This window comes from Microtus oregoni, unplaced genomic scaffold (genome assembly GCF_018167655.1).
Source record: "Microtus oregoni isolate MIOR12 unplaced genomic scaffold, Mior012 000028F_ref0000031, whole genome shotgun sequence".
In the NCBI taxonomy this organism is placed as follows: domain Eukaryota; kingdom Metazoa; phylum Chordata; class Mammalia; order Rodentia; family Cricetidae; genus Microtus; species Microtus oregoni.
In genome coordinates this window covers 14,305,562-14,319,915 of record NW_024543087.1, presented here as the reverse complement: position 1 = coordinate 14,319,915, position 14,354 = coordinate 14,305,562, and the positions used below count along the sequence as shown (strand labels likewise).

The following is a 14,354-nucleotide window of genomic DNA, read 5'->3' as shown; positions in this document are numbered from 1 at the left end:
CTGACCATTTCTCCAGCCCTGACTTTTTTTTTTTTTCTAAGTTTAAGAAATGTTATAAGATGAATTTAGTGACCCAGGCCTGTACTTGGAAGGCAGAGGCGGAAGAGCACAAATTCCAGGCCTCAATAGAGTGAGTTACTGGCCAACCTGGGTAATTAAGACTTTATTTCAAAATAAAACACCCAATGATGTAGTTTAGTGGCAGTTACTTGCCAAACATGTATGAGACCCTAGGTTCAACTTCTAGTATCTCCTCCTAAAAAGAAAAATGTACATATCTTATACCTCAAAGAAATTGAAGTTTAGGTTCTATTTTTTACTCGATAAAATTGGCTTTCTTATTAGCAATTCATATGTACTGTACTTTGAAAACTAGGAACAAACTTAAATAAGTCATGTTATTGTCAAAAGAATTGACTTTTTTTTATTTAACTTGGATAGTTGTACTCATATATATTGATTATTTCTGCTCCTGCTTTGGAAGGAAGACTATGATTTGCAGGGATTCCTGCTAGTGAGGAGCAGTGGTTTCAGCACGAGTGCTGTTTGCTCACAGCTGTAACTCCAAGATTTGGCAGGTATTTTGAGGCCAGTTTGGACCTTAGGACAAGTCCCTTTCTCAAAAAAAAACAAAACAAAACAAAAACCAAAAACTAACAAACAAACCAGGACTAGAGAAAGGGCTCAGTGTTGAAGAGCTATATTGCTCTTGCAGGGCCCTAAGTTAATTTCCAGCAGGGTTATGTTGAGTGCGTGACAACCATCTGTTACCTCCCCTCCAGGGGATCTCTCCCTCTGGCCTTTGGGTACAGCTGCTGTCACATGTGCATCCCTACACACAGACATACTCACACATGTACACATAATTAAAAACAAAAGCAACTCTTAAAACAAAAAGCAAAAAAAGTAAATTCAGTATTTTTAACCTGGAGTTAATGTTGGAAGGGATGGAGAATATGAATTGTTGTTTCTAGCAAGTGGGTATTGCTGTTTTCTTTTTTAATAACTTATTTAACTTTGTTTTATGTGGATTGATGTAAACGTGTCAGAATTTCTCGAACTAGAGTTATAGATGGTTCTGAGCTGCCGTGTGGGTGCTGGGAATTGAACCTAGGTCCACTGAAAGAGCCAGTCCTCTTAACCACTAACCATTCCTCCAGCCTCGTGGGTATTTTTTTTTTTTTTTTTTACACAGGAAAGAACAGCTATCAAATCTAAGTTAGACTTCTTCTCTAACAGGATGTCAAGCCTGACCAGAAAAGACTTAGTGGGGTTTTTTTTTGGTCACTGTTGTTTTACTTTTTAAGATTTATTTTATTTTTATTTGTGTGGGGGGAGGTGGGGGGGAGATAGCATGGGGTCTCCTGAAGCTGCAGTTAGTTGTAAATCATCTGATGTGGGTGCTGGGAATCAAACTCAGGTACTCTGAAAGAGCCATTTCTCCAGCCCTGAGACTTAGTGTTTTAAATAGTGTTGATAGTACGGTGGCTGGGGCTCGGCTGTGTGTGCCCAGGACGTAGTTTTGAAACATGGAGAATATTCTGATGACACCAGGGGAACTGTTTTGCTCTTTAGTGACTTGCCCATTGGCACCATAAGAACTTGTCTTTCTGCCTTTGGATATATTTCCTTAGGTAAAATGTTGTGTTCACATCCGAATTGTTTGGGTTCTGATGTGGATCTCTTTTCATTGCTTTTCAAAATAGGTGTATTAGTTGGGCTGTGGTGGTGCACGCTTTTAATCCCAGCACTCAGGAGGCAGAGGCAGGCGGTTCTCTGTGAGTTCAAGGCCAGCCTGGTCTAGAAGAGCTAGTTCCAGGACACGAACAAAAAAGCTACGGAGAAACCCTGTCTCAAAAATTAAAAAAACAAACAAACAAACCCAGATGTTTTACTGAGTATAGAGATTTCATTAGAGGAGGAAGCAGAGTAGGTGAAGAATGCATGTTTCGGGGAGCATGTTGTGATTTGCTTCTGATTTGCCGTCACTAACTAGAGCATCTGGCTTAGTGCCCCTCTGAAAACTCCTCTCTCAGTTTTCCTCAGGTGTTGTCTGTAGAGCTTAGAGAGGAGAGCTCCACTAATAGCATAGTGGAGTTGATGAGCGTCTTGCTGTATTGAACTTGCTGTTTACTAATGACCTGTGCTTTTCCACCCTTTCCTTCCCCTTCCTGTTTCTTCCTCCCTTTCTATTTTTCTCCTCCTAGAAGCCTAGCGTGTCTCTCAGCACTGGGGCTGCCGCAACACCAGACCAGTGATCTTTCCTAAGCACCGTTACACTTCTAAAACCCTCAGCATTTTGCAGCTTTGCTTTTCCTTCCGGGACACCATGTAGAAGAAACTGAGGGTAGTTCTTCGGGGCCTAATTCTGCTGATGCCTGAACAAGCCACCTGCTTCTTGGGTTCTGCAGGGCTTGATGGAACCTCCTTTCCCTTTGTGAGCACAATGTGCAGAATGAGCTCTTTTGATTTTAGTATTTTTATAAAAGTCATCAAATGTTATTTCTTTTTCTTGATCTCTTTTAGATTTATTTTATGATTTAATTCAGTCATATTTTTCTTTAAACATTTTTTAGTTGGCCTTTTCCATTTTTTCTTTTTCTTTTTTGCATAATCAGTGGGGGAATCCATATGCTGTAAAACCAATTGAATCTGTGCTTTCATAAAGGGGTTGAGGCCACTGAGCTGCAGTGAATTTCCCTTTCCTGCCCTTCCTGTTTCCCTCTGTGAGCTTGCTTTTGGTGACAGTTAGGCTTTCAGATCACCAGTATTTCTACCTTACTAAAATCTGAATTATTGTTTTCCAGTTGAAAAATTATTTCTCTTAATGAAATTGTTATTTATGCTGGGTGTTGTGGTGAGTAGCTTTAATCCCAGCCTGAAGAAGCTGGCTCATCTCTGAGTCCCAGCCAGCCAGGGCTACACAGTGACACCCTGTTTTTAGTTGTTGTTTTTTTTTTTTTGTCTTTGTTATTTGCAGGGTGGACTGAAATTGTTTTTATCATAAACTGTCTTACCTATTTGTCTAGAGTTTCTGAAAATTTGACAATACAATTATTGTAATTTTTTTAAAAAAATATCTGAAGTTACTTTTTGAGCAAAATCATAAAGTAAGAATTGGGAAGTTAAAGAAAATTGGAGCATAGCTTTAATGTTCTTGACTTTTGCAGATAGGGCAGAGGGTAATGTAGGATAAAAAGCATTTTCTCCTGAACAACAAAGAAGCCACCATAGAACACTTGAGAAGCACCGACAGCTTAGCAAGCTTCTAAGGCAGCTACACTGAGGGCCTTCATGCCAGTCAGAGCTCACCCTGCTGCAGCCCACCTTCCTATGTTATGTGTCACTCAGGCTAGCCTTAACGTACTGGACTCAAGCATTCCCTTCCGCAGCTGAGATTCCATGTAGGTGTCCATGTGCCTAGCTTCTAGTCAAATTGTTGTCCGATTGTTCCAAAAATTGCATTCAGGATTAGGATCTGTTTGCGTTCTGAAGTGCTTTTTTTTTTCTGCAACATTCCAGTAGGATTGGTGTATCATATATGCAGTCCTGTGTTAAAATCCTTTATCATGAAATGAGAGTTTACATTCTTACTTTGTCTCATTGATACTTTTTCTTCATTTTTCCAAAGAAATAAAATTAAACAAAAGAACATAAAACCTAGAATCATTTAAGACAAGCACCATGGAACCTTAAATTAAGCTTTGGGTTTTTAGGAGAACATAAATCCCAGTCCATGTTTGAGATATTAGTGGAATTCTGATATAAGAACTGGAATGTAAAATGTGCTTTTTATTTGGCCTTCTGACAAAAAACTAACTTTGAAACCTGGTTGTAATGGTTCACATTAAAGAGATTTCAGACTCCAGTAAGTAAGATTAGTCATGATTTCTAGAAGTAGGAGGCCAGCCTGAGGTATATTGTTAATTCAAGGCTGCCCTGAGCTTCACAAGACCTTGTCTCAAAAACAAACTGCCCTGCTGTAGTAGCCTTTAACCCTAACACTCGGGAGGCAGAGGCAGGTGGATCTCTGTGAGTTTGAGGCCAGCCTGGTCTACAGAGTGAGATCCAGGACTGCCAGGGCTGTTAAACAGAAAAAAACCCTGTCTTTGAAAAACAACAACAAAAACAAACAAACAAATTCCCCCCAAATATACTTTTGGATGGTAAAGTCAGAGTATCTAGAAGATTTAAGAAAGTCCTGGCAGTAACTTCTGCAACTGAAGCATTGTCTTCTACAGGCATGCGATCGCAAGGCTGGTCTGTACTGTGCACTCCTGTAGGTCTAGGTACAGCATGTCTTCCAAGCTGTTGACAACAGTGTGAAATTCTTGTTGGAAAGCACGACATCAAATAGAACATGCTTTTATACACAGACACACACTGCTTTTTTTCCCCTTTTTATTGAGGGGTGGGAGATTTAACCCAGAGAACTTAAAAAAAAATTAGCATTTGCTTTTTAAAGTCATGTTTGGTATGTTTCTGTTGCTTTTTAAGCAGTCTCCATAGCTTTTCTTGTACCGGGCAGTTATATAATGCCAGGCAGGAAATGTCACATGCACTCATATTTCATAATTGACATTGTTTTATTCCATTTTATGTTTATTTTGCTTAAAAATTTTAAATGTGTTTTTTATGAGTTTGTAAATGTTAATTTTCTGCTAATAGCCAGATGAAATTTAAAGTAGTTTGTTAGCTCCATTTGTTGCATTTAGATATTATATTTTGAAAGCAATAATGTTTCATATATAGCTACTTAAGAAGTAGCCTGTCCCTTGAAAAGAGAGTGCTGTGTTACCATGATGATCACGGAGTATATGGGGCCTTTGTACTTAAATGTGATGGTGATTCTCATTCTTCCTCCAACCCTGTATCATCCAATATTGAACATGTAGAAGTCTATTTAACCCCACCTTTTTTTTAAACAAATTTTTAGCTTCATCTGTATTTTTTGTGACTTAGACTTTTAACAGTTTGTATATTGGGACATTTTACTGTGTCATTGTGCTAAATAAATTACACTAATAAACATTGTACATTAACATTTTATGAACTGGATTTTGGCTGGGGTCTTAATTATTTAAGTATATTACTTATCCCTTTGAGGCTTAAGTTATCAGTCTAACAAAGCTTTGGATCCCACTCATAATTCTGTAGTTTTATGGACTTCTCTCAAGCATTTTCACTTAACTCTGTTATTCAGAATCTGAGCATTAGGAAGCTCAATTGACTGTTGATAGTTTGGTAGCACCTGCAGTGTTGGCAGAATGGTAAAATGATCTAAAAGGCATATCTTCTGTGGTATATTGTTACATTATGGTACCATATTTAAAATTATGTATCCACAGTTTTCTTGCAATACCTTCTGGGTTTATCTAATACAATTTGTTATGTTCAGTAATATTTAAATGGTGCAGTGTGTAGAATGCTGTATTTGTACAATAGAAAAGTTTGCAAATGTAGTATGATGGCTGAATTAAGACACTTTTTAGGAGTCTAGGGATGGTGGTATATGTTTGTAATCCTAGAATTTAGGAATCAGAAGCAGTAAGATTGAGAGTTCCAAGCCAGCCTGTCATGCATAGCAAGATTTTGTTTCAAAATGGGCAGGAAATGTAAAGTGCAGTATAGATTTTCATTTTGTTTTGAGATAGGGTCTGGCTAAATGTAGCCCAGGATGGCCTTGGATTTTTTTGTCAGTTCTCATGGCTTAGCTTCCTGAGTGCTGGGAATTATAAGCATATGCTACCATACTGATGCTCAGTGTAGAATTTAAATACTGTAAAAACTATTTTATAGTTCTTACTAACTTTTTTGGATTTTCGAGACAGGGTTTCTCTTTGACTTTGGAGCCTGTCCTGGAACTAGCTCTGTAGACCAGGCTGGTCTCGAACTCACAGAGATCCGCCTGCCTCTGCCTCCTGAGTGCTGGGATTAAAGGCATGCGCCACCACCGCCCGGCTCTTACTAACTTTTTATAGGTATGTCTCACATAAAAGTTACTTGTGATTGCCCAGGTTGGCCTTCAATGTCTGCCTCAGCCTCCCTGTGACTGATTACAGGTGTATGCCACCATGTCATGTAGAAACAATTACTATTGGAACAATTCTTGCTGGAAACTGAAACCTGCCTATGATTTGGTTCTTCCTTCTCATTTACTATGATAATACGGTGAGATGAGAGAGTGTTTTAGGCAGAAACATAGTGCATAATGGACAAATGCAGAGTGCTACTATATGTAAAACGAGATCCTCCAGCAGTGTTGCTGGCTATTTCTATTGTATTTGGAATAGGGAGATTTCTTTAAAATTTCTTGTGTGTGTCTGTGTGTGTGTGTGTGTACATGCACATAATGGTCTATGTGGATATGAATATAGTGTATATTTAGGTGTGCATGCATGTAGATATTTTTATTGTGATAAATTTTCTGTGATGTGATATCTGCCCTGAAGATCATTTCAGCCTCAAAATAGTAGAAACTCCTATGCTTGATACCTGTAATACTGAAGGTGTGCTATATGCTTTTTATTTTTCTGTCTTTTGTCTCATCAGATAAAAGATCTCATAACAGGCTGGGCAGTGGTGGTGCACACCTTTAATCCCAGCACTCAGAAGTCAGAAAGCAGTTGAATCTTAGTGAGTTTGAGGCTAGCCTGGTGTACAGAGTGAATTCCAGGATAGCCAGGACTATTACACAGAGAAACCTTGTCTAGAAAAACAAAAAACAAACAAACAAAAAAGATTTTTAACAGATACATGAGTCTTTAATATAAACAGCTTCTACAATCAGTCCATGAACTGACATGTCATTATCGAAGTTCAAACATAAAATGTCACATTATAATCCTAAATATTTACATGGTAATCTGTCCTCATTTTTCTCTCTCCACCAGAAATCTTAGGATCAAAGTTTAGTTCTTTTTTTTTTTTTTTGTGGCATATAAGCCAACTATTGGAGACATTAGTAACATACTAGCAGTCAATGCTTTGTAAAGTTTTCATGGTTTTGTTTGTTTTTTTGGTTTTTCAAGAGAGGGTTTCTCTATGTAACCTTGCAGTCAAGCTGACTTTATTTTTATTTTTTAAATTGTTTTTATTGAGCTATATTTTTCCCCGTTCCTCTCCCTTCCTCTCCCCTCCCTTTCTAACCTCTTCATGGCCCGCATGCTCCCAATTTACTCAGGAGATCTTGTCTTTTTCTACTTCCCATGTAGATTAGATCCATGTATGTCTCTCTCAGAGACCTCTTTGTTGTCCAGGTTCTCTGCGATTGTGACTTGTAGGCTGGTTTTTCTTTATGTATAAAAGCCACTTATGAGTGACTACATGTTTGTCTTTCTGGGTCTGGGTTACCTCATTGAATATGATGTTTTCTAGATCCATCCATTTGTCCGCCAATGATGTCATTACTTTTTTCTGCTGTGTAGTACTCCATTATGTAAATGTACCATATTTTCTTTATCCATTCTTTGGTTGACAGTCATTTAGGTTGTTTTCAGGTTCTGTCTATAACCGATAATGCTGTTGTGAACATAGTAGAGCACATGTCCTTTTGATATGATTGAGCTTCCTTTGGGTATGTACCCAAAAGTGGTTTTGCTGGGTCTTGAGGTTGGTTGTTTCCTGCTTTTCTGAGAAATCACCATACTGCTATCCAAAACAGCTATACCAGTTTGCACACCTACCAGCAATGGAGAAGTGTTGCCTCTACCCCACATCCTCTCCAGCACAAGCTATCATCATTGAAAGTTTTGCTGGGTATAGTAGTCTGGACTGGCATCCATGGTCTCTTAATGTTTGCATAATGCTTGACCGGGACTCTCTGGCTTTCATTGTTTCCATTGAGAAGTCAGGAGTAATTCTGATAGGTCTGCCTTTATATGTTACTTGAACTTTTTCATTTGTAGCTCTTAATATTCTTTCTTTATTCTGTATGTTTAGTCTTTTGATTATTATGTGGCGAGTGAACTTTTTTTCAATCCATCTACTTGGTGTTCTTTAAGTTTTTTGTATATTCATATGCATATCTTTTGTTAGGTTGGAAAAGTTTTCTTCTATGATTTTGTTGAGTATATTTTCTGTGTTTTTGAGTTGGACTTCTTTTTCTATCCCTATTATTCTTAGGTTTGGCCTTTTCATGGTGTCTCATATTTCTTGGATATTTTGTATTAAGCTTTTGTTAGTGGTGCTGGCATAACTGGATATCAACATGTAGAAGAATGAAAATAGACCCATATCTATCACCATGCACAAAACTCAAGTCCAGATGTGTCAAAGACCAACATAAAGCCAGACACACTGAACCTTATAGAAGAGAAAGTGGGAAGTACACTTGAATGCATTGGCACAGGGAACCACTTCCTAAATAGAACCCCAGCAGCACAGACACTGAGAGAAACAATAAATGGGACCTCCTGAAACTGAAAAGCTTCTGTAAAGCAAAGTACACAGTCAACAAGACAAAACGACAGCCTACAGAATGGGAAAAGATCTTCACTAACCCCACATCAGACAGAGGTCTGATTTCCAAAATATACAAAGAACTAAAGAAAAGAGACACTAAAAGATCACATAATCCAATAAAAAAATGGAGTACAGACCTAAACAGAGAACTCTTAACAGAGGAATCTAAAATGCCTGAAAGATACCTAAGGAAATGTTCAACATCCTTAGTCATCAGAGAAATGCAAATCAGAACAACTCTGAGATTCCATCTTACACCTGTAAGAATGACCAAGATCAAAAACACTGGTGACAACTTATCCTGGAGAGGTTGTGGAGAAAAGGGAACATTTCTGCATTGCTTGTGGGAATGCAAGCTGGTACAGCCCCTTTGAATGTCAGTGTGGCAATTTCTCAGAAAATTAGGAAACAACCTTCCTCAAGACCCAATAATACCACTTTTGGGTATATATGCAAAGGATGCTCAATCGTGCCACAAGGACAGTGCTCAACTGTGTTCATAGTAGCTTTGTTTGTCATAGCCAGAACCTAGAAACAACCTAAATGCCCCTTGATCGAAGAATGGATAAGAAAAATGTGGTACATTTACACAGTGGAGTACTACACAGAAGAAAAAAAATGACAGCTTGAATTTTGCAGGTAAATAAATGGAGCTAGAAAACATTATTTTGAATGAGGTAAGAAAGACAATTATCACATGTACTCACTCATATGTGGTTTTTAAACATAAAGCAAAGAAAGCCAACCTACAAACCACAATCTCAGAGAACTTAGACAACAGTATGGACACTAAGAGATCTAATCTACATGGGAAGTAGAAAGTAGAAAAAGACAAGATCCTCTGAGTAAATTGGGAGCATGGGGACCTTGGGGGAGGATTGCAGGGAGGGAAGCAGAAAAATGTAGAGCTCAATATCAAAAAAAAAAAAAAAAAAACCGAGCCGGGCGGTGGTGGCGCACGCCTTTAATCCCAGCACTTGGGAGGCAGAGGCGGGCGGATCTCTGTGAGTTCGAGACCAGCCTGGTCTACAAGAGCTAGTTCCAGGACAGGCTCCAAAACCACAGAGAAACCCTGTCTCGAAAAAAAAAAAAAAAGACTCTAGCCCAAATGAAAAAAAAAAATCTGAGACAGCAAGGGATTATAACAAGTTTAAAGTTAGCCTGGGCTATTTAATGAGACCTTATCTCAAAAACAAAATAACAATAAGAAATTGCTTAGAGATGTTTCACCAATAAAACTAAAAGTAGGGCCTGGGTGGTGGTTGCACACCTTTAATCCCAGCAGTGGGGAGGCAGTTCGAGGCCAGCCTGATCTACAGAGCGAGTACTAGGACAGGCTCCAAAGCTACACAGAGAAACACTGTTTCGAGAAAAAATAAAAAACAAAAACAAAAATCAAAACAATAAAACCAAAAACACCCCTAAAAAGTAGGAACTTGAACAGACTTTTGTTCACCCATATTTATAGATGCATTATTTATATTAGCCAAAAGATAGAAGCTACTCAGATGTTCTGTCAAACAGGAGTGGATAAATAAAATGTGGCATGTGAACTCTTGATGTGGCTATAGCATGGGGAACCTTATGATGAGACATCATAATTGAAAAGGGGATGTAGAATAGAGTTAGATTGCTTGCCTGGCCTGCTCAAGACTATAAGTTCAAATCCCTGGCACTGCAAAGCAAACAAGCCAATTGCAGAAGACAGATGCTGTGTGATAACATTTAAATCAGACTCCTGGAAGAGGGCTGGAGAGATGGCTCAGAGGTTAAGAGCATTGCCTGCTCTTCCAAAGGTCCTGAGTTCAATTCCCAGCAACCACATGGTGGCTCACAACCATCTATAATGGGGTCTGGTGCCCTCTTCTGGCATGCAGGCATACACACAGACAGAGTATTGTATACATAATAAATAAGTAGAAAAAATTGTATTAAAAAAAAGACTCCTGGAAGAGTCAAGTTTATAGAAATGGAAAATAAAATGGCAGCCTGAAGAAATTGAGGATTTTAGTTTTGCAAAATAAAGAAATAGTTGTAGCAAGAATACATAAATATGTAAATACTGTTTAAATGCTAGGCAGTTTATGGAACATTTTTGTAAGAGCAGATATAACTCCCATGAAGATTAGAAATTGAAATTGCCATTTGCATGTAGAACTCACCATTTCAACTTTCAGATGTCCTAAACTGAACTCATTATCTCCCCCCCTTTCCACCTACAAAAGAATAATACCCAAACAAAAACACCTACTCCCAGTATCATTAAATGCAAACTCTGTCCTTTAGCAAGCTGGCTGAAGCATCTGTCTTACCATAATTTCTCTCACCCATGTCTAGTTTTTCAGAAAAAGACAGATCCTGACCACGTCTGGGTATACCCCCAACTGGCATTTCTCTAGTTGTAGCTACCACCTAACACCCGGATTATACCCTAGCTTGCTTCTGCCTGCCTCCTGCAGTGTATATTCTTTAAAAATATCTAGTGGGGGCAGGGGAGCACTGGGGAAATGGCTGAGAAGAGCACTGGCTCCTCTTTCAGGGCCCTCAGGTGCGATTCCCAGCGATCTTATTGTGGTTGGCAGCCAGTCCTAACTCCAGTTTCTGGGGATCTTATTGGCCTCTGAGGCCACCAGGCAATCACATAGTATACACAATCATGCAGTCAAAACACATATACACCTAAAATAATAATTAAAATGTTTTAAAAAGTAACTGGTGTGATCCTGCATATAGATCACAGTTGATTTTTGTTTTGTTTTTTAAATCTGAGAGCCCTCCAGTGGTAACTTACGTTAAAGAAAAAGCCTCAGCCAACATACTACTAGAAGGGACCGCAAGATATCCCTGTCATCTCACTAACCATATTTCTAGTCCTCCCTGTATTTACTTCGCTTTGTTGATGTTGCCGAGTTCCTTCAGGGTACCAAGTTACCTGGAAGCCATTGTAGAAATCTGGCAGATATGTTCCCATGAAGACACTCACAGTGGTGCTTACCAAAACTGTCTGCCACGACTACCACTCAATGTCCTTCAAACAGAACACTATGGAAGAAAGAATAAAAAGCACTGGAATGGAGAAGAGGTGCACTTCTAAGTGTGCTCTGTACTTAACAACTGCCAAAGGAAATGTTAACAGGACCCATGAATACATCTGGAGCCGAGTTGCAGTAAATGGATGACTGACACTCTACCTTTTTGGCTACATAGCTTTATATGCTCTTTTCTACATACATCTGAACTCTGTGACAATAAACCAGTAATATGTTTTTTACCTTCCTCCTGTGATGAAAAGGCCCTGACCACTCTACAATCAGTGTCTTTGTTGCAATGTATTTATCGAGATTTATTACATGTTTAATTTCTCTTGTGTTCATGGGGGTAGGTTGTACATTAGCATGTTTGCGTAGATCAGAGGACAACCTTCCGGAGTAATATTTGGAACTCAGGGATTGAACTCAGGTCATCAATCTTGACTTTTACTTTTACTACCTAAGCCATCTGTCTTTCCTGCCATCTCTTTGTCTGTCTGTCCGTTCATCCATCCATCGATCCATCGATCCATCCATCCACTTTTAAACACACACACACAGTCTTAGGTAGCCTACGCAGGTCTTGATCTTCCTGCCACTTTACACCCTGCTTAGTGACCTAAGTATGTTCTACCTCATGTGGTTTCTTTGGTGTTGGAGACTAAACCTAGGATTTTGTCTATGGTAGGCAAGCACTTTACAAACTAAAGTTCAGGGGCTGGAGAGATGGCTCAGTGGTTAAGAGCACTGACTGCTCTTCCAGAGGTCCTGAGTTCAATTCCCAGCAACCACATGGTGGCTCACAACCATGTATAATGAGATCTGGTGCCCTCTTCTGGCACACAACCATACATGGACAGAATGTTGTATACATAATAAATAAATCTTTAAAAAAACAAACAAACAAACAAACTAAAGTTCACTCCTAACTCCCTGTTTGTTATTTTTTGAGACAGAGTCTTACTATGTATCTCTGTATGGCCTAGTTCTATTATTACTGTATAGTCCAGGCTAGTCTAGACTTTCAAAATTTCCCAGGTCTAGCCGGGCGGTGGTGGCGCACGCCTTTAATCCCAGCACTCGGGAGGCAGAGGCAAGCAGATCTCTGAGTTCGAGACCAGCCTGGTCTACAGAGCTAGTTCCAGGACAGGCTCCAAAGCCACAGAGAAACCCTGTCTCGAAAAACCAAAAAAAAAAAAAAAAATTCCCAGGTCTATCTTCTATCTGCTGCCAAGGTTACAATCATGAACTATCACACTAATCTCATAAATTAATATTCAGTAATTCATAATAATAGGAAGAAGGAAATGGTTAGAATTCATACATTAAGAGGTATGTTGATTTAAGCCTATAATCCCATCACTGTGGTAGAGACAGGAGCATCAGGGAATTCAAGGTCATCTTTGTCCATATAGCAAGTTCAAGATCAGCCTGGCACACGTGAGATCCTGTTTCAGACAAAACAAACAAACCTATTTAGGGTAGCACATACCATTATTCCTAGTACTAAGGAGGTGATGGTAGAAGTTTTAGAGTCAGCCGGGCAGTGGTGGTGCACGCCTTTAATCCCGGCACGTGGGAAGCAAAGACAGGCAGATCTCTGTGAGTTCAAGGCCAGCCTGGTGTACAAGAGCTTGTTTTAGGTTAGCCAGGTCTGTTATACAGAGAAACCCTGTCTTCAAAAATTCAAGCAAATTTGAGTCTACCCTGGGACACACAAAAATCTCTCATCCCAATAAAATATATATGAAAGAGGAAATATATAAAACTATCATAGTTTTCAGTTTGGTGTCATGACACATGCCTGTAATCCCAGAACTCAAGAGGCAGTGACAGGCCTCACTGAGTCTGACGCCAGTCTATCCACATAGAATGTTATAGGACAGCCAGGATGATATAAAGGGACTCTTTCTCAACAAACAGTAAAACAGAAAGAAACCTGTTGTGTGGTTCTCATTTGTGTTATTAGTCATAAGGCCATTGTTAATTTTGGTCACAAACCCAGTGGCTTTCTTTTAGATTGGCATCACTTTGCCTTGCCCTGGCAGGCCTGGAGGTTTCCTGTTTAGATCATGCTGAACTCAAAACTCACAAAGCTCCACCTACCTCTGCCTTCCAAGTGCTGGGTTTTAACATCACCATACCTCGCCTTTCTATATTACCAGTTTTATATTTCCCTTTCTTTAGGCAGAGCTTGAGCTAGTTGAATGTCTTTACCTAGTGAAATGATTCCAATTTTCATTCCCTAGTTCAACTTAGTTTTTGTTCGTGAAGTTTTCCATTAATTTTGGCAAGGAAGTTTGAAGAGATACCTCAAAAGGTCCCCTGGTTTCTAGATAGAGTCTTCCTGGCTTTCTTCATATAGTAACTTCTCATTTATAATTGAGCTCAGTCATTTCAGCCAGTAGGTTCAGACTATTGGATCAGTGACATAAAGAGTCCCAGTTGACCAAATTGGCAGTGAGTCCCATCTTCTGATTTAATTGCATCATTAGTTGTGTAGGCTGGTAGATGTATTTCCTCTTTGGAGACTAAGACTTCAAATTACTAGAACTCAGTTGGCAGAGTGAAGCAACATTTTTGTCATGGATTATTTGGTTCTAGAATGGTGACTGGCGGGAGCTTAGGGTATGGCTCAGAGGTAGAATGTGTGCTTAGTATGTGTGAGGACCAGGCTTCAAACACATATATAAACAAAAACATGAATGAACCCACCTGCCTTCTCCTTGATTCTGAATGTGTGTATTGTGGCAGTAAGAGAAACAGCTTTATGTTAAGATCTTTGATTCAAAGCATTGATTGTCCCTTCAGAGTATTGTTTCCTAAATGAACAAGGAGCAGTTCTTTCTCTTTAAATTAGGC

At 39.2% G+C, this 14,354-nt stretch overlaps 1 protein-coding gene across 17 annotated transcripts in view; it reads left to right on the top strand.

Moving 5' to 3' along the window:
* Map4 (microtubule associated protein 4) overlaps positions 1-14,354 on the top strand; it is a 135,440-nt gene that overhangs the window by 53,905 nt on the left and 67,181 nt on the right. The window contains exon 4 of one of the 17 annotated variants that reach the window (XM_041676813.1): positions 2,208-5,075. The exons of the other annotated variants lie outside the window; for them this stretch is intronic. Within the exon in view, the coding sequence (XP_041532747.1) occupies positions 2,208-2,215 (8 nt within the window). The 3' untranslated portion in view covers positions 2,216-5,075. Of the gene's footprint in view, positions 1-2,207; positions 5,076-14,354 lie in introns of those variants that run through there. 17 annotated transcript variants of the gene reach the window in all.